The 23,905-nt window shown below is 41.3% G+C and overlaps 1 protein-coding gene across 3 annotated transcripts in view; it reads right to left on the bottom strand.

The window, feature by feature from the left end:
- ccdc90b (coiled-coil domain containing 90B) overlaps positions 1-23,905 on the bottom strand; it is a 47,850-nt gene that overhangs the window by 4,683 nt on the left and 19,262 nt on the right. Inside the window, exons 3-8 of one of the 3 annotated variants that reach the window (XM_063053952.1) lie at positions 22,718-22,821; positions 19,877-19,978; positions 19,078-19,119; positions 18,921-18,992; positions 14,760-14,813; positions 5,885-5,999 (exon numbers count right to left, since the gene is read on the bottom strand). In XM_063053952.1, coding sequence (XP_062910022.1) covers positions 5,885-5,999; positions 14,760-14,813; positions 18,921-18,992; positions 19,078-19,119; positions 19,877-19,978; positions 22,718-22,821 — 489 coding nt within the window. The remainder of the gene's footprint in view (positions 1-5,884; positions 6,000-14,759; positions 14,814-18,920; positions 18,993-19,077; positions 19,120-19,876; positions 19,979-22,717; positions 22,822-23,905) is intronic. The other 2 variants (XM_063053954.1, XM_063053953.1) reach the window with 2 other exon arrangements.

The following is a 23,905-nucleotide window of genomic DNA, read 5'->3' as shown; positions in this document are numbered from 1 at the left end:
AGCTGACTATTTGGTGCTCGAGGTTCCAGCATTTGATGATGCAGGTCAGGCATCATGTGGAGTTCACCACAATACTGCATTTCTTTTCCAACACACTTGCTGCACGTGAATCTGAACCTACGGTGACCTCATTTCGGGACCAAGATTAACCCAAGGTCAGTAGCTGAACTACAATATGCAGATATTGCCTGTGCCTGAGCATGTTCGGAGGCCAAAGTCCACACCCTTGCTTAATATTTTACTGGAATTTACACTCAATGCCTGAAGACATAGGCAACTTGTGTTAACTGGCTGTAAAAGATTTTGGAAAAAGTGAGCTCTGGCAGTTTCAATCAAGTTCTTAAATTGCCAGTAGACTACAGCACAAAACTTGTCCTTTTAACCTGCAGTGTCCAATCCTTTATACAGGGAAGGGTTAGATTACAAATCTGCATCATTTGTGGGGCTGCACATGCAATTGCAAATTGGTAAACTAAAATTCAATACATTTTATTATTTTAATAGCTGGCTTATTCTGTTGGTTCATCCATCTAATGCTGATGATTGTAGTAAAAGGTTCTAGTTGCATGTCAAACTATCACAACATTACTTAGTTTTAATACTTGGTGTTCTGAACCAATGCATGGGAAACTAATATATTGTGGAAGAGGGGAATAATTGGATGCTGGCTTGGACCAGAGCCAATAAGATGGTGATATAGGTCATTCAGATGACCTACAGCCAATGAGACTGAAATGTGACATTTGAAATGGTAAGGAATGAGTACAAATTCAGAGGTTTTGAACATAAATCAGCAACAACTCTCCAGAGACGAACCACTGCAGATGTGGAGTATCCCTGGACATGTGGCAATTAGATCAGGAACATGAGGAACACCTGTCCAATGCAGGCTCCTTTTCTGGGTGTTACTTTTCTATTCTTTGACTGTTCATGGAGGTTTCAGGGAAACTCAGTAGGTGTGCATGCAGGAACTGTGTTGTGTAAATTCAGGTGCTTGTGAACTAAGTGAACTAAGGTACTTGCAGTAAATACAGATTCTCTCTGTGCCTAACTGATCATTATTACTAATGGATAATCCTTGTATCAGAATAGAAACTGGACAAACAACAAGATACTGGTTAAATGTATAACCCACATGTAGTGTGTGACCGCGATTGTAGGGAACATAAAAACTGACTGTAAAAGCTTTTATAGATATGTGAAAAGAAAAAGATTGGTTAAGACAAATGTAGGTCCCTTACAGCCAGAAACAGGTGAATTGATTATGGGGAGCAAGGACATGGCAGACCAATTGAATAACTACTTTGGTTCTGTCTTCACACTAAGGAGGACATAAATAATCTTCCAGAAATAGTAGGGGACAGAGGGTCCAGTGAGATGGAGGAACTGAGGGAAATACATGTTAGTAGGGAAGTGGTGTTAGGTAAATTGAAGGGATTAAAGGCAGATAAATCCCCAGGGCCAGATTGTCTGCATCCCAGAGTGCTTAAGGAAGTAGCCCAAGAAATAGTGGATGCATTAGTGATAATTTTTCAAAACTCTTTAGATTCTGGACTAGTTTCTGAGGATTGGAGGGTGGCTAATGTAACCCCACTTTTTAAAAAAGGAGGGAGAGAGAAACCGGGGAATTATAGACCGGTTAGCCTAACATCGGTGGTGGGGAAAATGCTAGAGTCAGTTATCAAAGATGTGATAACAGCACATTTGGAAAGCGGTGAAATCATCGGACAAAGTCAGCATAGATTTGTGAAAGGAAAATCATGTCTGACGAATCTCACAGAATTTTTTGAGGATGTAACTAGTAGAATGGATAGGGGAGAACCAGTGGATGTGGTATATTTGGATTTTCAAAAGGCTTTTGACAAGGTCCCACACAGGAGATTAGCGTGCAAACTTAAAGCACACGGTATTGGGGGTAAGGTATTGATGTGGATAGAGAATTGGTTGGCAGACAGGAAGCAAAGACTGGGAATAAACGGGACCTTTTCAGAATGGCAGGCAGTGACTACTGGGGTACCGCAAGGCTCAGTGCTGGGACCCCCGTTGTTTACAATATATATTAATGACTTATATGAGGGAATTAAATGCAGCATCTCCAAGTTTGCAGATGACACTAAGCTGGGCGGCAGTGTTAGCTGTGAGGAGGATGCTAAGAGGATGCAGGGTGACTTGGATAGGTTAGGTGAGTGGGCAAATTCATGGCAGATGCAATTTAATGTGGATAAATGTGAGGTTATCCACTTTGGTGGCAAGAACAGGAAAACAGATTATTATCTGAATGGTGGCCGATTAGGAAAAGGGGAGGTGCAGCGAGACCTGGGTGTCATTATACACCAGTCATTGAAAGTGGGCATGCAGGTACAGCAGGCGGTGAAAAAGGCAAATGGTATGCTGGCATTCATAGCAAGAGGATTCGAGTACAGGAGCAGGGAGGTCCTACTGCAGTTGTACAAGGTATTGGTGAGACCACACCTGGAGTATTGTGTGCAGTTTTGGTCCCCTAATCTGAGGAAAGACAACCTTGCCATAGAGGGAATACAAAGAAGGTTCACCAGATTGATGAAAGACTGGATGAACTAGGCTTATACTCGTTAGAATTTAGAAGATTGAGGGGGGATCTTATTGAAACGTATAAAATCCTAAAGGGATTGGACAGGCTAGATGCAGGAAGATTGTTCCCGATGTTGGGGAAGTCCAGAACGAGGGGTCACAGTTTGAGGATAAAGGGGAAGCCTTTTAGGACCGAGATTAGAAAAAACTTCTTCACACAGAGAGTGGTGAATCTGTGGAATTCTCTGCCACAGGAAACAGCTGAGGCCAGTTCATTGGCTATATTTAAGAGGGAGTTAGATATGGCTCTTGTGGCTAAAGGGATTGGGGGTATGGAGGGAAGGTAGGTACAGGGTTCTGAGTTGGATGATCAGCCATGGTCATACTGAATGGCAGTGCAGGCTCGAAGGGCCGAATGGCCTACTCCTGCACCTATTTTCTATGTTTCTATGATTATATCATTACTACAAGATTAGAACCACTTTCCCCTTTAGGATAGAAAGGTACAAGAGACTGCAGAAACTGGAATCCGGAGCAAAACACAAACTGCTGGAGGAAGTCAGTGGATCAGGCAGCATCTATGGAGGGAAATGAACATACAACATTTTGGATCTAGCCCCTTCATCCAGTTGGTGCCTGATCTAATAAATACCCCCAGCAGTTTGTTTTATCCCCCTTTAAAATAAAACGTTTTGGCCGTCACGAACCCTGGAGCTTGACCAGGAAGCCAGAGGAAGGGAGTTGCTCCTTTCTCAGAAAGCCAGCGATTCACCTGTAATGTTTGGATCAATTGGGATGACAAAGACAAATAGGCAATCTAGGGCTAAAAGCGATTATTCTAGTTTCGGGAATAATGTATTATACGCCTGCCACTTAATCGTTTAACGCAACAACGTCAAGCTGTCACATAAAGCGTAGCACTAATGATAATCACAGCCAAAACTACTTGTACATGTTTTCCCAATTTATTGTTTTCAGATAAAAATGATAATCAGGGACGAAGACCACGGACACGTAAAAATGGGTTGTTTCAGTGATATGGTTTTCTTGTAATTAGCCAGCAAGAGGGAAAGAAATTTTCTATTTCTCACAAGCTGCACAGCATCTGCTGAGCAACAGGAGTATTGCAGGTGCTTGCTAGATTGACTCAGAAGAGTCAATTTCATGCTATAAATGCTTATGATGACAATTGAAATGGTAAGTAATCGCTGGAATGATTGAGGGAAACACTCTTGGAGAGAAGGACCAAACAAAACCAGAGTTTTCTTCATAAATTCACTTTCACCATAAACAAGAAAATGGAGATTATATAGTGGATTCCAAGTAGAAAAAGACAAACTATTCTAGAAATGTAGTCCTTATAGCCTAGAAGTGGGAGTGAGGCATGTTGTGCCAGTGGTGACCTTTCAGAAATATTATTTAGCAATACGATTAAGATTTTAAAAAAAACTTACTGTTTTGAAGGAAATGGACAACAATATGGATGGCTAATTGTAATTTATAATCAATTAATTGTCTCAGTGGCACATTTGTAGTGGCCCAGGGACAAGCCCTGCACTGGACAAATGTCATTCCTTTTACTGACTCTATGTTTGTTTTATATTCTGTTGTTGAAGGGCAATATTTTTATATGTAAATATGATAGCACATAGGCATTGTTATTTCCTGCTCTACACAACATTAATTCTTCTTACCTCTGTCCTGACCTTCACCCACCCTTTCCACCCAGGACAAATTCACAGGAGCAGATGGAAGATTGCAGCTTCAACTATTAATATTTTGGGATGAGTTGTCAGAAAATGTGAGCTTTGATCCTTATGTAAATTCTACTTAACATTTAGTTAGACACAACTGCAGTCCCAACCCTGGATTTGCATCCTGCAGTTTATTATTTTTTTTGTAAAAGAGTTGCTAGAGGTGCGGTACCTTTTTCCCAGTTATATTGTTTCCAAGGACCAAATAAAAGCACATCAAAACCTTTGAACATTAATTACTACAAACCCATACAAACTTTATGTATAGAACTTCTGTGTCCCCAGTGCAGAGTCCACCAAACAGATCAACCAATCAAATGGATCAGCCAGAAATATTTGAAAAGACATGTAAACACTTTTGGCAAATGTGATGCATAAACACCAATACATTTTGAAGAAATCCTATTATAATTAAACATTAAGGACTCTAAATTAGGTATCTTTGCACAAAGTTAATACTGGTTCCTTGATTTTCAGCTGGAAATTTATCAGTTTATACTGGAACTCATGAGTTAATAAAATAATCAGATGGCACTCTCAAGAATCTAAGTAGCTTTAGTGAACCACATCACTTTAAATATAATTTGTTTAATTGCAAAATATTTCTGAAAACTTGAAGAATTGTTACAGGAAAGTTTGTGCTTTCTTAACTGGGCAGTGCAGTATTAGGCTTCACAAGAACCTGAATATACCAGCAGCAAGAAATATGTAAAAATGAAAATCACTCTGAAAAGGCTTGCTTTACTGATGTTCTCGTGTGGCTTAGCCTCTAAGCCCAGCGGAACTGTTTCTACTGACAGAGTGAAGGTGGGTCCTGGCACCTTCAAACCAGTGCTTCGGGTAGATGGAGCTCGTCAGCCTGGGAAGGCAGTCCATCTAAGAGAGGGAAAACTCTGATTCCAAACCTCCGCTGCCTTGCGGCCATACTCACTTATGGGAAAGGCTTCGGGAGTAAACCCTGAGGACAAACCTGGAGCTGGGGTCCCTAAGGCAGTCCGACGTTGCTTTCAACCTCGCTCTGGCAACTCCTGCGACATCACCGATGCCAAGCTGTATCAGCCCTTGCCCTTCCCTTGGACAACATCGGCGGTGTGGAGAGGGGAGACTTGCAGCTTGGGCAACTGCCGGTCTTCCATACACCCTTGCCCAGGCCTGCACCCCGGAGAGACAGACTGAAGCAAGACTTTCCAGGTGCAGATCCATGGTCTCGCGAGACTAACGGATGCCATTATTACTGATGTTAAAAAATGAGGATTGCACATATGCTATGCAAGCAAAACACCGTCAAACTGTCCAAGCTAGTTAAACAACATGGTGCCTGTTTTGGCTCCTTGCCAAGATGCTACAATTATACCATGGCACCTGCAGCTTGGAGACACTTGCAGGCTTCTCAGCACAATCCACACTAATTTGATTTGATGCAAATGATGCAATTCACTGTAAGTTTCGATATACGTGTGACAACTAAAGCTAATCTCTTAATCTCTCTCTTATCATCCTCTCCCCTGTCTTTCTCCCAAATGAAATACAGGATAGGGATCATCTTAAGTTCGTATATTTAACCATTTCCATAATCCTACCTGCAAGATATCTCATTGTTTCCAGTTTAAGAGATTCCAACATGGTCTTAAGTGAAGCCACATCTGTGTCAATTTTTTTGTTTGTTTCAGTTATTGCACGGTCAGTGTCTGAATTCTGCAAAAAACACCAGAAATCAATCTACATATTGCAATACTATTATATTCCATGGAGATTAATTTCCCTGTTCCTTGAGGAGGACTAGGTAACAGTAAGCAACCATTGGAAAACCAATTACTTGGTCATTACCTGCATTGCTATTAGCAGAGGTTTACATGACTAACGGGGTAATTGCCTGTAGTCATGTGAGCCTCTGCTATTAGTAATGGCAGATTCTATATTACCTCTCACTTCAGCAGTCTGAGGTACCCACCTGCTTTATGCAGGCTTCAATTATCTGGTTGCCCAAGTAGAACGAGGTAATATGTACCAATAACTATTGTCCAGTAGCACTTACATCCACAGTGATGAAGTGCTTTGAGAGGTTGGAGATGAAAGCTATCACCTCCAGCCAGAGAAGCAACTTGGATCTGTTCCAATTTGCCTATCGGAACAACAGGTCCAGAGCTGATGCCATGCCCTTGGATCTTCACTCAAGCCTGGAACATCTGGATAGCAAAGACGTATACATCAGGATGCTCTTTATGGACTACAGCTTGGCATTCAATACCATCATGACTCAAGACTAATCAATAACTACCAAGAACTTGGCCTCAATACCGCCCTGTGCAATTGGATCTTCAATTTCCTCACTTGCAGATCCCAGTCAGTTTGGATTGGCAGCAACATCTCCTCCACAGTCTCTGTTTGCACAGATGCACAACAAGGCTGCTGCTCTACTCACTTCATTCTCATGACTGTGAGGCTAAGCACAGCTTCAATGCCGCAGGTTTGCTGTCATTGACTGAATCAAAGGTGGTGGCAAATCAGCATAGAGGAGGGAGATTGAAAACCTACCTGAGTGATGCCACAACAACAACGTCTCACTCAATGTTAGCAAGACCAAAGAGCTGATTATTGACTACAGGAGGAGGAAAATGGAGGTCCATGAGCCAGTCCTCATCGTGGGATCAGAGGAGGAGAGTGTCCACAACTTTAAATTCCTCAATGTTATCATGTCTGAGGATCTGTCCCGGGCTCGGCTCGTATGTGCCATTACAATGAAAGCACGGCAACGCCTCTGTTTCCTCTGCAGTTTGCGAAGATTGAGAGGCAATGATCGTGTGGATACTCAGAGGCTTTTTCCCAGGGCTGGAATGGCTAAAACGTGATGGCAATGTTTAAAGTTCTTGGAAGTAGGTACAGAGGAGATGTCAGGGGTAGGTTGTTTTTTTTTTGAATGCAGAGAGTAGTGAGTGCGTGGAATGGGCTGACAGCAACAGTGGTGGAGGCGAATACAAGAGGGTTTTTAACAGACTCTTGGATAGGTACAAGGAGCTTAGAAAAACAGAGGGCTATGGGTAACCCTGCGCAATTTCTAAAGTAAGTACATGTTTGGCACAGCATTGTGGACCGAAGGGCCTGTATTGTGCTGTAGGTTTTCTATGTTTCTAAGTTTTGGCATGACATATAAAAGTCTGATAAACTTCGATAGATGCATGGTGGAGAGTATGTTGACCAGTTGCATCATGGGCTGGTACAGGAACATTAATGACCTTGAATGGAAAATCCTACAAAATCTAGTGGTTATGGCCTTGTCCATCACAGGTAAGGCCCTCCCCACCATTGAGCACATCTACAACCAATAGCACCTGTGACTTGTGGCGAGAGTTTCATACCATCACAGACTTCAAAGCCAAACATCGTGGTGCCGCCAACATCAGGCCTCTCTTCCAGATGAGCTCAATTGCTTTTATGCTCAGTTTGATGTCGCTAACTCTGAGCCTCCAAGGAAAGCCACCGCTACTGCCTGCAATCTGGTCATCTCTGAGGTTGAGGTATGCAGATGTTTCCAAGTGGACAGTCGCAAGGCTGGGGGACCAGACGGCATCCCAGAGCGAGTACTCAGGATGTGCACAGCACAACGGGCAGGTGTGTTTACAGACATTTTCAATCCCTCCCTCTACCAGTGTAGAGTGCCCTCCTGCTTCAAATCATCCACTATTGTCCCTGTACCAAAAAAGACCAAGGTAACATGTCTGAACGACTGGAGTCCCATTGCACTCACGTCAATAATAAGCAAATGCTTTGAGAGGCTGGCCAAGGATTACGTCTGCAGCTTGCTACTACCCAAACTGGACCTCCTACAATTTGCCTACTGATACAACTGATCGACAGACGATACAGTAGCTGCTGCTCTACATACCGTCCTTACACATCTGGAGAAAAAGGATGCTCACGTGAGAATGCTATTCTTGGACTACAGTTCAGCATACAACACCTTAATTCCATTCCGGCTTGACAGGAAGCTCAGAGACCGCGACCTTGACCCTGGCTTGTGCAGCTGAATTTTGGACTTCCTGTCAGATTGCCGGCAGGTAGTAAGAGTGGGCTCCTTTGCCTCCACCCCTCTGATTCTCAACACAGGAGTCCCTCAGGGCTCTGTACTAAATCCCCTCCTTTACTCCCTGTATACCTGTGACTGTGTTGCCACCCACAGCTCTAATCTGCTAATTAAATTTGCAGACAACACTGCATTGATTGGCCTAATCTCAAACAATAAAGAAGTGGCCTACAGGGAATTTGTCATCTCTCTGACACAGTGGTGTCGAGAAAACAACCTCTCCCCTAGTGTCGCAAAAACAAAGGAGCTGATTGTGGACTACAGGAGGAATGGAAACGGGCTAACCGCTATTGACATCAATGGATCTGGGGTTGAGAGGGTAAGCAGCTTTAAGTTCCTCGGCAACTACATCACCGAGGACCTCACGTGATCTGTACACATCAGCTGTGTGGTGAAAAAGGCACAACAGCGCCTTTTTCACCTCAGACGGTTGAGGAAGTTTGGTATGGGCCCCCAAATCCTAAGAACTTTCTAAAGGGGCACAATTGAGAGCATTCTGACTGGACACATCACTGCCTGGTATGGGAACTGAACCTCCCTTAATTGCAGGATTCTGCAGAGAGTGGTGCAGACAGCCCAGTGCATCTGTATTTGTGAACTTCCCAAGATTCAGGACGTTTACAAAGACAGGTGTGAAAAAAGGGCCAGAAGGATCATTGGGCACCCGAGTCAACCCAACCACAAACTGTTTCAGCTGCTACTATCCAGGAAATGGTACTGCAGCATAAAAGCCAGGACCAACAGGCTCCGGGACAGCTTCTTCCACCAGGCCATCAGACTGATTAACTCACGCTGATTTGAGTGTATTGCTAGGTTACATTGACTGTTCTATTTATTATAAATCATTGCACATTTAGACGGAGACGTAATGTAAAGATTTTTAGTCCTCATGTATGTGAAGGATGTAAGAAATAAAGTCAATTCAATGAACATTATTGCAGGAAAGCAGCCTCAATCATCAAAGACATCCATCCATCCAGTAATGTTCTCTCCTCTTTACTGTCATCAGGAAGAAGGTACAGGAGCCTCAGGACCCATACCATCAGACTCTTGAACCAGAAGGGATATCTTCACTTGCTCCATCACTGAACTGTTCCCAAAACCTATGGATTCATTTTCAAGGAGTCTTTATCTCAGGTTCTTAATATTTACTCCTTATTTATATTATTATCATTTTTTCTCTTTTGTATTTAAACAATTTGTTGCTTTTAGCAAATTGGTTGTTTGTCCATCCTGTTGCATACAATCTGATTGATTCTATTGTGTTTCTTGTTATTGTGTATGCCCACAAGAAAACACATTAAGTATTAGATTATACTAACTATAATTTTCTTTGTATTTTCATTACCTTTTATTGGTAATTTTATTAAAACAAGAAAATAATTAACATTTCATTTCCATTCCTCCAGTCCAATTCCCTCTACATTCCAGACTCCCCCAACTCAATAAAATATAATTTTGATTTCTTAATTATTTTATTGGAATAAATATATGTACTTCTTAGGTTTTATTTCATGTACAGAGCTGATTGCATTTTTTTCCTGTTCACTGAAGGGATTGTGGGCTTTGTTGGCCGAGCCAGCATTTAATTGCCCATCCCTAATTACCCTCGAAAAGGCTTCGGAAGCTGCCTTCTTGAATTACTGTATTTCTTGAGCCGTGAGAGCATGCCAGAATGAGCAAGGATTTCAATCCAGCGCAGCTGAAAGGAACACTGATACATTTCCTAGTAAGTATGAGGTATGGCTTGCAGTGTTCCCATACTTTTATTGCCCTGTCCTTCCAGTTGGTAGAGATCATAGGAGGTGCAGTCTAAGGAGTCTTGGTGACTCACTGCAGTACATCCTATGGATGGTTAAAACTGCTGCTATTGTGTCAGTGAAGGAGAGATGAGAGCTAGGGTGCTGAATTAGAGGGATGTTAGGACCGCGTGTGTTCTTTGCTTCACTGAATCCTGGTTAACCCTTTCTGTACCAGATGCAGTGATTCAGATTAACAGGTTTACTATACACCATCAGGATAGATCTATAGAGTCTCTCAAAAGCAGAGGTGGAGGAGTATGCCTCATGATCAACTCTTCTTGGTGCACAAATATATCAGTGCTGTCCCAGTTCTGCTTACCAGACCTGGAATATCTAGCAGTTAAGAGCCGTCCTTTTTACCTACCGTGAGAGATTTTCGAGGTTATTTTGGTAGCAGTACACATTCCACCTTAGGCCAATGTCAATCATGCTTTAGATAATCTGAGCAATGGGATCAACATGCATGAAACAGCACACACTAACGCCTTCACCATTGTTTTGGGGGATTTTAACCAGGCCAGTCTGAAAAAAATCACTAAGCAATTACCATCAACAGATCACTTGCAATACCAGAAGAAACAACACACTGGACCATTGCTACACCACCATCAAGAATGCCTACCGTGCCCTCACTTCGGGAAGTCTGATCACCTAGCTGTACATCTGCCCCCTGAGTATGGGCAGAGACTGAAGACTGCAGCACCAGTAGTGAGGGGCAAGAGGTATGGACCAGGAGTGCTTACAGGACTGCTTTGAATTGATGCACTGGACTGTATTCAGGTATTCATCTTCGAACCTGCATGAGAATGCTGCAGTTGTTACTGACTTCATTAAAACCTGTGTGGATGAGTGTGTACCTACAAAGGCTTATTGTGCATTCCCAAACCAAAAGCCGTGGTTGAACCAGGAGTTATATTGTCTGCTGAAGGCTAGACCTGTGGCATTCAAGTCTGGTGACCCAGGCCTGTATCAGGAAACCAGGTATGATTTGCAGTGGGCTACTTCAAGGGCAAAGAGACAATTTTGAATGAGGTTGGAGGCGACATCGGATGTATGACAACTCTGGCAGGGTTTGCAAGACATTACTTCCTACAAAGCAAAATCCAATAGCATGAATGGCAGTGATGCTTCACTACCAGATGAACTCAACGCCTACTTTGCCCGCTTTGAAAGGGAGAATATAACTACAGTTGTGAAGATCCCTGCTGCACCTGATGACCCTGTGATCTCTGTCTCAAAGCCCGATGTTAGGCTGTTTTAGAGTGAACTCTCGCAAGGTGGAAGTTCCCAATAGAGTACTTGGTAAGCTCTGAAAACTTGTGCCAACCATCTTGCGGGAGTACTCAAGGACATTTTCAACCTCTCACTGCTATGGGCAGAAGTTCCCACTTGCTTCAAAAAGGCAATAATTATACCAGTGCCTAAGAAGAATAATGTGAGCTGCCTTAATGATTATCACCTGGTAGCACTCACATCGACAGTGATGAATGTTTTGAGAGGTTGGTTGTGACTAGACTGAACTCCTGTCTCAGCAAGGACCTGGACCCATTGAAATTTGCCTATTGCCACAATAGGTCAATGGTAGATGCAATCTCAATGGCTTTTCACATGGCTTTAGACCACCTGGACAACACAAACACAACACAATCAGGGTGCTGTTCATCGACTATAGCTCGGGATTTAATACCATCGTTCCCAGAATTCTGACTGAGAAGTTACAGAACCTGGGCCTCTGTATCTCCCACTGCAATTGGATCGACTTCCTCACCAGAAGACCACAATCTGTGCAGATTGGTGATAACATCTCCTCCTTGCTGACGATCAACACTGGTACACCTCAGGGGTGTGTGCTTGGCCCATTGCTGCTCTACTCTCTCTATACCCATGACTGTGTGGCTAGGCATAGCTCAAATACCATCTATAAATTTGCTGATGATACAACCATTGTTGGTAGAATCTCAGGTGGTGACGAGAGGGTGTACAGGAGTGAGATATACCAACTAGTAGAGTGGTGTCACAGCAACAACCTAGCACTCAACGTCAGTAAGATGAAAGAGCTGATTGTGGACTTCAGGAAGGGTAAGACGAAGGAACACATACCAATCATCACAGAGGGATCAGAAGTGGAGAGAATGAGCAGTTTCAAGTTCCTAGGAGTCAAGATGTCTGAGGACCTAACCTGGTGCCAACATATCGATGCAGTTATAAAGAAGGCAAGGCAGCGGCTATACTTCATTAGGAGTTTGAAGAGATTTGGTATGTCAACAAATACACTCAAAACTTCTATAGATGTACCGTGGAGAGCATTCTGACAGGCTGCATCACTGTCTGGTATGGTGGGGGGGGGGGTGCTACTGCGCAGGACCAAAAGAAGCTGCAGAGGGTTGTAAATTTAGTCAGCTCCATCTTGATTACTAGCCTACAAAGTACCCTTCAGGTGTCCCAGAAAGGCAGCGTCCATTATTAAGGACCTCCAGCACCCAGGGCATGCCCTTTTCTCACTGTTACCATCAAGTAGGAGATACAGAAGCCTGAAGGCACACACTCAGTGATTCAGGAACGGCTTCTTCCCCCGCTATCCGATTCCCAAATGGACGTTGAACCCTTGAACACTACTTCACTTTTTAAATATATATTATTTCTGTTTTTTTGCACGATTTAAAATCTATTCAATATACATATACTGTAATTGATTTACTTATTTATTATTATTTTTTTTTTTTCTTCTATCTTATGTACTGCATTGAACTGCTGCTGCTCAGTTAACAAATTTCACGACACTTGCCAGTGATAATAAACCTGATTCTAATTCTGATTGTGGTGGGTACCTATCAGATGGGCGACTATGCCGTGCTTGGTGCCAATCTCCTTGTGCCATTGAAGCTGCATTTATCCAGGAAAGTGGAGAGTATCCCATCACTGACCTGAGACTTGCAGGTGGTGGACATGCTTTGGGGATCTTGGAGGCAAAATACTCACTGCAGGATTCCCAGGCTCTGACCTCCTGTTGTTGCTACATTTTAAATGGCCATTCGAGCTCAATTTCTGATCAATGGTACAATCCCCACCACACCACTATCCTGGATATTGATACTGTGGTATTCAGTGACGGCAATTCCATTGAATGTCAGAGAGCAGCTGGATTTTCTCTTGTTTATTATCAGCTCTGCTGTGCTCAATATGTAGGAAATAATGAACAATCAACAGTGGCCAAGGGAATCAACATTTGTAGTCTTGTTCATAATTATCATTTGAAATCAATCCCACCATCTTCATATTACTGGTAGATCTCATGTGCATTGCAATTACCAAATCAAGATAAAATATGTTCCCTTAACCAATGGCATTTGAGAACTTGAAGAAAGGAACAAACAAGAAATTTAATGGAAAACCACACTGGGTGCAGTAAGAGAAATGGGAAGAGATAATTATATTGGAAGAATGGGTAATAGTTAAAATGAAAGATTTTTTAAATCAACAATTCAGTATTTGAAAGTTTAAGATTGCACTTTTCAAGGACAATTGACCTATTCACAATTACCTTACATATCAGAGATTACAGTTTAAACTTTTTTTTGAGTTTAATGAACAATCAATCTGTAGCTGTGGGATTTTCTGGACATTTACCATGTGGGGAATACATTAGGGAGTGGAAAATACTTCCCGAAAGCTCTGCAACCAATTGAATTGATTTGTCACCTCTAGTTGGGTTCAGTTTTGATCAGACCTTATGAAGGGTCTTGGACGGAAATGTTCACTGTTTATTCATTTCCATAGATGCTGCCTGATCTGCCGAGCTCCTCTCATAGTCTTTGTGTGTTTCCATTTTTTATAGTTGCTTTTTGATAGTTTTATAATCGTTTCCCCCTCCCCTTCTGTTTCTAAAGCCTGGTTTATACTTCTGCGTAAACTGGACGCTGTAACCTTCTCAAGTGGCCTACGCACGTTGTGAGCATTTATACTTGTGCGTTGGTGTGCCTGCGTCGCTTGGCAATTCTCACACGTCATGCATGCGCACTTACCTGCCCACGCAAGGCTTCATCTCGGGGTAAACAAGACGCAAGCGTCTTTTTTCGTGCAAAATGTGTCCTCCATAATTTCGGAGGTCTGTAAAGCTTTATGGAAAGCATTGCAGCTGGAGTTCCTTCCCTGCTCTTCAGTCGCCCAATGGGAAGCTACTGCATCATAGGAGAAAATGCGATGCTACCAAGTGGACCAATCACAGCTGTTGCGTTCTGCATTGCCGCGATGCGTAGTTACATTTTGGGAAAGGTGTGCATCGCAGCAATGCAGGCTCTCGCGTAGGGTTCCGCGCCGACTTTGTGTGGGGTTTGCGGCGACACAGACCTTACGGTGACGCGTTGACGCAGAGTATAAACCAGGCTAAAGTTTTCTACCTGCTCTAATTTGCTGCAAATATTCCCTATCCTAATTAAAAAACACAATGATGAGTATGTGGTGTTATGAGAACTGTGGCATATTCACACTAAAGCAATCTTTAAGTTATGACATATGTCCTCATTTTATATTCAAAAGAGTAACTTTTCATGCAATGTTCTTAAAAGCACTTACCATTTCAGTAAATTCATTTCTAGATGTCATTAACTGCTTCTCTTGCTCTCTAAACTAATAGGGAAAAAAGATGAATATAGGAGCGATATATTTATACCTTTTTCCTCAAATTAAAAACCTTCAGACTGACATTTGTTAGATCAATTCTTTTAAATAATTATTAATTAAATAAATAATTGTTAAATAGTTATATTATATATTTCCACTGGTAGGCAACTGGATACCTTTCTAAAACACCTGCAAGACCACTTCGTAAATTAGCAATGATTTTCCGCCCTCTATTAAGCACTAAAGCTTTGTTACATGATATAAATATGACCTGTCACATATTGCCCAACCAAAATAACTGCTCACATTGTACTGTGATCATTTAAGTATACTGTATGCATGAATATTACGTCATTCTGCAATATTCTGATCAATCGAACTGTTGCCTAAATAATGTAGGTTTTTTTTGGGATCACATACATGTTTATTATAAGTATAAGATTTGATTTTCTACATTTTCTCCTTTTTGATTTGTAAACACTGAACCCTTAGCTAATCTTGAGCCTGGACCTCAGTTGACATAGTACTGTTGTTGCTGTTATATTTTTGGGGAAATTAGAGATATAATGGTCTCCACTCAAAAATACTTTCACATTCAATATCGAAACCATTCATCTGTTATTGGTCAACTCCAGATGCTGGAAATATAAAAGAAGATTTGAAATAACACTGAGAACAGTCAGCAGGAGGAAGTGTGTTAGCATGGATTGAAAACTGGCTGTCATGAAGAAAGCAGACAGTTGGAATAAGCAAGCCCTTTTCAAGCTGGAGGGATGTAATAGTGGAGTACCCAGTGATCAGTTCATGACCCTTATTTGTTCATGATTTGCACTTGTTACTGGAGATGGAATGAAATGTAATGTTTCCAAGCTTACTGATCAAATGAAAATAGGTTGAAAGCCACCTTGTAATGGTGACAGTGTGGTTCCACAATAGTATACAGAAACCTGGTAAAATAGAGTTAATGTGGTAAAATGTGAAGTCACACACTTCAGTAAGAGGGGAAATCAAACGGTAGATTATTAACTACACTGAGAGAGACTGCAAACGAGTGAGGTTCAGAAGGATTCAGATGTTCTAGTTCATGAATCACAGTAAGTCAGCAGACAAATCCAATCAGTAGTTAAGAAGGCAAATGGCATCTGGTTTTTATTGCAAATAGGTTAAAGATTAGGGAAGTTTTATAAAATTGAGCAACATGTTGTTGAGACTACCCATGAAGTACTGTGTAAAGTTTCAGTGTCGTTACTGACAAGAAAAATATAGTAGCTTTGGAGGCAGCCAAGATTCACCAGGTTAATCTCTGGGTTGAGAGGGTTGTCCTATCAAAAGAAAGAAGACAGTAGGATCTACAGTAGATTCTTTGGAGTATAGAAGAATGAGGGGTCTTATTCAAACATACATGATCTCAAAGGAGCTTGATGGACACTTTTAAGTGGGATGTCACGAACAAGGAAACATAGCTCCAAAACAAGGGGTTGGTCATTTAAAACTAAAACATGTAGTAATTTCATCTCTCAAAAGATAGGGAATCTCTGGAATAATTTCCATCCTAAGAGTGCTGGAGGCCGGATTCTTTAGGTATATTTAAGGTAGAGATAAATTAATATTTGAAAGAGTGAGAAATTGAAGATTATAGGGAACTGGCGCAGAGACCATGATCATACAATATAGCAGGACAGGTTTGAGAGGCCTGATAGCCTACTCTTTATTATCTTGTGCTCTTGTGACAAGCGACATCTCTGAAGAGAGAAATAGAGTTAACACAGCAGGTCAATTATCTTTTGTCAGGAAAAGTTAGTAACTGGACATACTGTATGTGAATTGCAGAGAAGGGGCAGATGTCCAGAGAAGAAAGTGAATGCCTGCGATAGGGCGGAAGCCAAAATAGATTAAGTGACATGTTGCTGAGGGAGGGTGATGAAGACTTGTCTGAAGAGTGTGAAAGTAGAAGGAGACTATAGATTAAAATAAAACATTACAGTTAGTGGAAATCCGAAATAAAAGAGAATGCATCATGTTAGGCAGCATCTGTGAAGAGAGTACAACTAGCTAACATTGTGGACTGATGACCTTTCACCAGAACTAGTCCGTTCTATTACAAACTGGAAAGGTTGGCTAGTGGATGCGTTTGGGGTTTTAAGAGCTATTCTGTGTTTAGTCAGAGCATCAGATTCTGCTAGTCGATCTTACATTGGACCTTGTTGGGGCATCGCCAGTGATCAAGGACAAAAAGATTCGAGAATAAAGCGGTGAGGCACACTGGTACATCAGTTCATGTTGCACCTTTCCAGTTCCAGGGACTCAGTTTCACAGGCTGACCCCGAGTGCTGTTTATGTGAAGTTTGCACGTTTTCCCCATGACCACATGGGTTTCTGCTGTGGGCCCTGCTTTTGCACCCACCTACGCTGCAGGATACCCTCCTGCTGAAAAGGATCCTGTGGTGTAGGTAAGTGGCTAAAGAATCAAAAAGGAGTTGATGTATGTGAAAGAGAACACATCACAGGGAAATGGGAAGCAGAAGAGGATGGCGTTGCTCTGTTAGGATGCAATGGGATGAATAGCTACATTGCATATTTTCTTCCACAGAAGGCTGCATATATTTAAGCGAACAGACACAAGAAACATCATAGGTTATGGATAAAAAAATGAATATAGTATTGAGATACAGGATCATATTTAATGATTGTACAGGCTCCAGGGACTAAATGTTCTGTTCCTGTCCCTTTACTTTTCTCCTATGATTCATCTTTTTATACTTTCTACAGTGATCAGCTGTGATCAACAAATCCCCAACACTCCCTTAGCCAGAACTACTTGCATCAGTCTCTTTTTCTATGACATCATATGCATTCCCATCATCCTCTGCAACTCAAAGCTTTCTATGTTTACCGTGTTCTGATGAAAGGTTGTCAACTTGTATTGCTTTTCTCTCACATTTGCAACTTGATTTTCACCTAAAGTCTCTGCAGAGATGATGACAACTTAACTTGCAGTTGCTGGGCTTTCCCTGCATAACTAAATGCCCATACGCAAGTTTAAATTTTTGAAAGCTGATAACTGTCATTAATTCGATAATCTGGATGCTGGGTTAGAGTCGTTACTTGGTTCATTTTAATGGAGGTGGAAGACTGCAAGAAAGAGCAGGGCAACACAGTGGTGTAGTGGTTAGAGTAATGCTACTACAGCACCTGCTATAAGATTGGCTTCCAATTCCTGCCGCTGTCCACAAGGAGTTTGTACGTTCTCCTTGTGACAGTGTGGGCTTTCCCCTTGGTGCTCCAGTTTCAAAACAAAAATCAAAATCAAATCAATTTTAATGGTTATTCAAACCATAGCTGAATGAGACAGCCTTCCTCTGGGGCCAAGGTACAAAAGTGTACATGGGCATTCAAAATAACGAGAAGGGGGAAAGAAAAGAATGTAGTCACGTGAGAAAGTACATTTTTAGTCCAAGACCCTGAGCAACAGGTCCTGCAAATTGATTGTTCCCAGCAGACCAGCCTGTAATTCCACCGATCCAACACTGGAGGGCAGCACCAGCAGGCAAGGCCACCCCCAACTGAGCCCCAACACCATGGTACAGCAAGAGTCCTCACTACAACTAAGGTGACACGACTGGCTTGCTGCCTGTCCACCAAACAAGGCCTACAGCAAAAAATGTCCAACAGGGTTTTGTGATTGCAAAAGAACCATCCAAGATAGCCACTGACACATTCCACAGACATAGGCTAGGGTTCGTATATTATGGGACACACTATTTTGGCGCCAGAAACGTGGTGACACTTGCAGGCTGCTCAACACAATTCTCACTAACTTGATTTGATGCAAACGGCACACATTACTGTATGTTTCAATGTATGTGAGACAAATAAAGCTAATCTTTAGCAATGTTTACCTCCTCTATCCTGCCTCCTTTTCTTTCCTCACATGACACTTCCCCCTCCTTTAGTTTTTGTTGCATCTTTCGATTTTGTTGAAGCTCAATACCACACTTTCCCCATGTAAAACATGGGAAAATGATCCATTAAATTAACGGGAACTTCTTAAACAATGACAGCGAACAAACATGAAATAGCTACAAGTCAACATTAGTGTCAACAATATATTACCGAGTCCATGATTCTGCTTTTCTCCAAGTTCATGTCCAGTTTTGTATCATTTCTGATTTTCTTAACTTCATCCTATAAAACCAATATTGAAATGAACACTGGCAATCAAAACCAGAAAAACACGGTCTGTACTTGTAATAGTTGAACAGTAACTTACCATTAGCTGTTGTTTCACGTGTTCCAATTCAATTTTTATTTTCTAATGAAAAAAAGTTTCAATACGTCAAGGAACATTTCCTTGAAGAGTAATCAAAGCACATGTCTTATTTAAATAATGATCCATATTTTGTTGAGCAGGGCCCATTGCCTGCTAATCTCTCGGAATCTCAATCAGCAACTACTTGACCAGATCTGGCCCTGTTCACTGACTGAGCACAGCCTGGAGACATTTGGGAAGTTCTGAATAGTGATAGAGTTCCATCCAATGTAATCAGATTATATCAGTGAGCTGAACAAGGCCTCAAGCGACACTGCTGAGAAATCCTTTGATGGGTGGCAAAGGCATACCTCAGCTTTAATCTGCCAGTTATTACATTCTTTAAATCCTACATTCAAAATATTAAAACATTCTCAACAGAAGCACGGGAAAAATTTAAACATTATAAAAAATCATAAACGCATTTAATTAAAATAAACTGTCCTCTTCCTGATAAGAGCCGAATCAAGTGCATAGATTCTAAGAGACATTTTGATTATCTCTCTCCTCTTAAGAAAATATTCAGCCACAAAGGAGAATCACATCCAAATGATGTCAAGGACTGCCTTTAAACGTTGAAAGAAGCCAGTTCCATAATTTAGGAGCTCGCTGTGGTTACACATCAAGACCTAATGCCAGTAGTGTAAGGATGCATTATGAAGCAAAGGCAGGCAAACCTTTCCAGACCTTGGTCTTATTTTATTTAGCACCTAATTCATAGTATACTAGTGATACAGTACTACTTGAAGTCACATCATACCTCATTTTCCATCCTCAGGCTTGAAAATTCACTTTTCTCAAGAATAACCATATCCTTTCTTATTGAGTCTAAATGGGCCATGATTTGATGCAGCATTATTTCCTGAAAGAAAGAAATATTCCATACAAATGTTCAGTTTTGCAGACTGAGAGGTGAATGAACTGGTAAGTTTCACATAATTCTTTGACTATAGCCCTCAGCTCCACCAATGTTCAAAAATCTCATTTCCCTACCCCATCATTCGACATGTTCCATCACTGGAAGACCCTGGTGGTCTGGCATTAGGCTCTCCAGATGTTTGTGATTCCTATTCATGGGGGCCCCAGTTCTCCAACTCCCTTGAGCTTGCCAGGGCCACAGTTTCTGTGCTCTCTTTAAATTCACCCTGGTTATATTGGCTGCCCTTCTTTGAAAACTTACTGGCTCTCTTCCTTGCACATACCTCAATCACTGTGTTAGTGTGAATTTAAGAGTTAAGTTGATGTTAAATGAATTCAAAGTTTATTGGAATATTGACAAAATTATATCTGATGGTTCAGAAAATCTGCTGACCCAGCACCACTTGTCAGATTAATGAAGTTTTACTGTATACAAATGTTCCATAATAGAACACAGCTTTAATTAAAGATTGACTAAATTATACCAATTGAATGAAAGATCTGTCATTGCTTTCACAGCATTCCCATGAAAATGGCACTAAGCAAAATAAAGCTTAATGGTCAGCAATGGAAAAAACGTGATTATTTTGGTGTCTACAGATGACAGGTCACTGGTGGAAACAGCTGGAGGCCAATTTTTGCAATGCATGGGATATTACTGAATGAGATCCTTAGGACACTGGCATCGTCAGTGAGCCAACCAACTGTATCAGAGGCATTGCTTTCATACAATAGACCAGAAGTGAGTTGTTCACCAACAAATTTAAGCTCATTTTATGCCTTTCCTTATAGCAAATTGACATGAACTAACTAGATTAGAAGCAGGACTACATTGAGATCAGGACTTCAAAGGCCAGATAGAATGAATTTCCAATGAGAATATTTCTAATTTTCAAGTGTAACACCAAGAAGATTCATGTGGAATGGGGACAGAAGGTGGGAGGAAGAAAGATGCAATTAGATTAACTTAATCGTTACAGTCTTGCTGCTGTACTTCACCTCCTGACAAAAGACTCACCACAATAAACAAACCTCCGGTCTGAAGTGTAACAATATACTCATCACTACTTTTGCTTAGTGTATCTGTAAACAAGCTAAACAAGGTTAGCAGTAAGCAAGACAGAAACTAAAGCAAGCTGCCAAGTGTAATTTAGTAATTCAAAACCTTGGAACCTTTACCAAAAAAACTGAATGAAACAGCAAATCTTTCTGCAGCAGGATCAATCAGAAATCTCTCTCCCCTTCTCCACACATCTCATATAATGCTGTTTTTTTGCTATTACTGATGCATGAAAAACTATTATGGGGATAAGATTGGCCCAGAAATTAGCACGATCTATGAGACAGGATCACCATCACCTTCCCAAGAAAATGAGACATGGTGAAATTGTGATAATCAATGAGGAACTGAGCATTGAAAAAGGCCCTCAGCCCACTAAACATTCATTTATACTCATCTTTTATTTATTTATTTACTGACTTATTTATTGAGATGCAGTATAGTTCCGGCTCATCGAACCGTGCTGGCCATCAATCCCCTGATTTAATCCGAGCCTAATCAGAAGACAGTTTACAATGACGAATTAACCTACCAAATGGTATGTCTTTGGACTGTGGGAGGAAACTCACGTGGTCACGGGGAGAACGTACAAACTCCTTTCAGGCAGTGGCGGGAATTGAACCCAGGTTGTCCGTAACTTAGAGCATTGTGCTAACCACTGTGCTACCGTGCCACATTGCCTTCAGATTCCTTTTACCACAATGCATGTCCTCACACTTTCCTACATTAAATCATCAACATCCTCCAGGCTCAAACGCGCACCTATAAGCTAGGAACAATATACAGTGGTAATTAACCTAATTAAGTGCAACCTTTACAGTCAGTTGTGTCCTTACATGATAGATCCAAAAGATACAACTTCATATTTTAATATTTACAATTGTGACAACCATAGGAATAGACTCTTTTGAGATGATAAAGCAAAAAACAAACCACAGTAATCATGCTTACATTTCTTTATCCATTTTGGAGAAAGATTGGTACTTAAGTAAGTAGACATTGCTGTACATTAGAAACAAATATGTGTTTGCAGTGAAGCCAGGATGGAGGTGGTGAACCAGGCCACGTATTCACTCGACCCAGGATTAGAATTAACACTGCTGTCAAATGATGGTGATTGGGCTATTTATATCCACAGTATCACTGATCCAGTGAGAAGCAGTGGAACATCTGCCTTCATAAACTCCAGATAGATCAAGGAAGAGGCAGAACATAAATAGCAACCAAGAAATTAAAAAAACAAAATTTGGTTCAGTAGATGGCAAATAAAGGAAAAGTACACAGAGAGATGAAGAGGAATCGATAGCTACAGAACACATTTTTACAGAAATCCATACTGACTGGTTTAGTATTGTTATTCCCTGAGCCCTCAGTCTCTTATCTCAGCCCTGGTTTCCTTACTATCAATGATTTACAGGAAAAGGGACATCAACTTGATTTGTTTTTCATTAGTTATTTTAATTAAATCTATTTTCCTCATATATTAGGAGACAACCTTGTCCACAGTGTTTGTACATACCACATTGAGTCACATTCAGACTATTCAAAATGCATTTGAACATTACAAAAGTACATCTTTAATAATCAGCTTTGAGAAAACAGTCTCACATGTGATGCACCTACCTGTTGTGCTTTAGTTACCAAATCCCTGTATGTAGATTCCATATTTGCATTGGTTATATTTGCTAATATTGTTACTATAGCCTCTGCTTGCTCTTTTGAAAAACCTAATCATAAAAAAAGAGAAAATTTAAAGATAATTCCAACTAGAATAATGATTTAGACAGAGCAATACACCTGGAATCAGGCCCTTTGGCCTGACTTGTCCATGCCATCCAACGTGCACACCCAAGCTGGCCCATTTGACAATGTTTAGCCTAAATCCCTCCAAACATTTCCTATCAAGGTACAGTACCTCCCCAAGTGGCTTTATAATTTTGTTATTATACCTGCCTCAACTACTGTCTATGGCAGCCTGTTCCATACAGTATATGCACCATCATCTATCTGAAGTTGCTCCACAAGTCCCTTTTAATTTTTCCCTTCTCATATTAAACCTATGCTCTCTAGTTTCTTTCAGAAACCATGAGACACAGGAGCAGAATTAGACCATTCAACCCAATGGGTCTACTCCACCATTCGATTATGGCTGCTTTATTTTCCCTCTCAACCCTATTCTTGGCCTTCCCCCCATAACCCTTGATGCCGTTACTAATCAAGAACCTATCATCCTCCACTTAACTGAAGACCTGTGCCAGCCAACTGGCTGGAGGGTTTACTGATATCTTTATTTTCTCATTTCAGCAGTCTGAGATACCCATTTCCTTCAAGCAGCTCAATTACATTGGTCCCCAAGAAGACTGAGGCAATCTGCCTCAATGAGTAGTGTCCACGAACACTTACATTTACCGTAATGAAGTGCTTTGAAAGATTGGTGATAAGAACATAAGAAATAGGAGCAGGAGTAGGCCATCCGGCCCATCAAGCCTGCCCCACCATTCAATAAGATCGTGGCTGATCTGTCCATAAACTCAGCTCCATCTACCTGCCTTTTCCCCATAACCCTTAATTCCCCTACCATGTAAAAATCTATCTAACTGTATCTTAAATATATTTAGCGAAGAAGCCTCAACTCCGTCCGAAATCTACTCCCCTGAATCTTGAGGCAATGTCCCCTAGTTCTAGTCTCACCTACCAATGGAAACAACTTTCCTACTTCTATCTTATCTATCCCTTTCAAAATTTTGTATGTTTCTAGAAGATCCCCTCTCATTCTTCTGAATTCCAGTGAGTATAATCCCAGGCGACTCA

This window comes from Mobula hypostoma, chromosome 7 (genome assembly GCF_963921235.1).
Source record: "Mobula hypostoma chromosome 7, sMobHyp1.1, whole genome shotgun sequence".
NCBI classification, from domain to species: Eukaryota; Metazoa; Chordata; class Chondrichthyes; order Myliobatiformes; family Myliobatidae; genus Mobula; species Mobula hypostoma.
The sequence above is the reverse complement of the archived record's forward strand: the minus strand, read 5'-3'. Positions and strand labels throughout refer to the sequence as shown.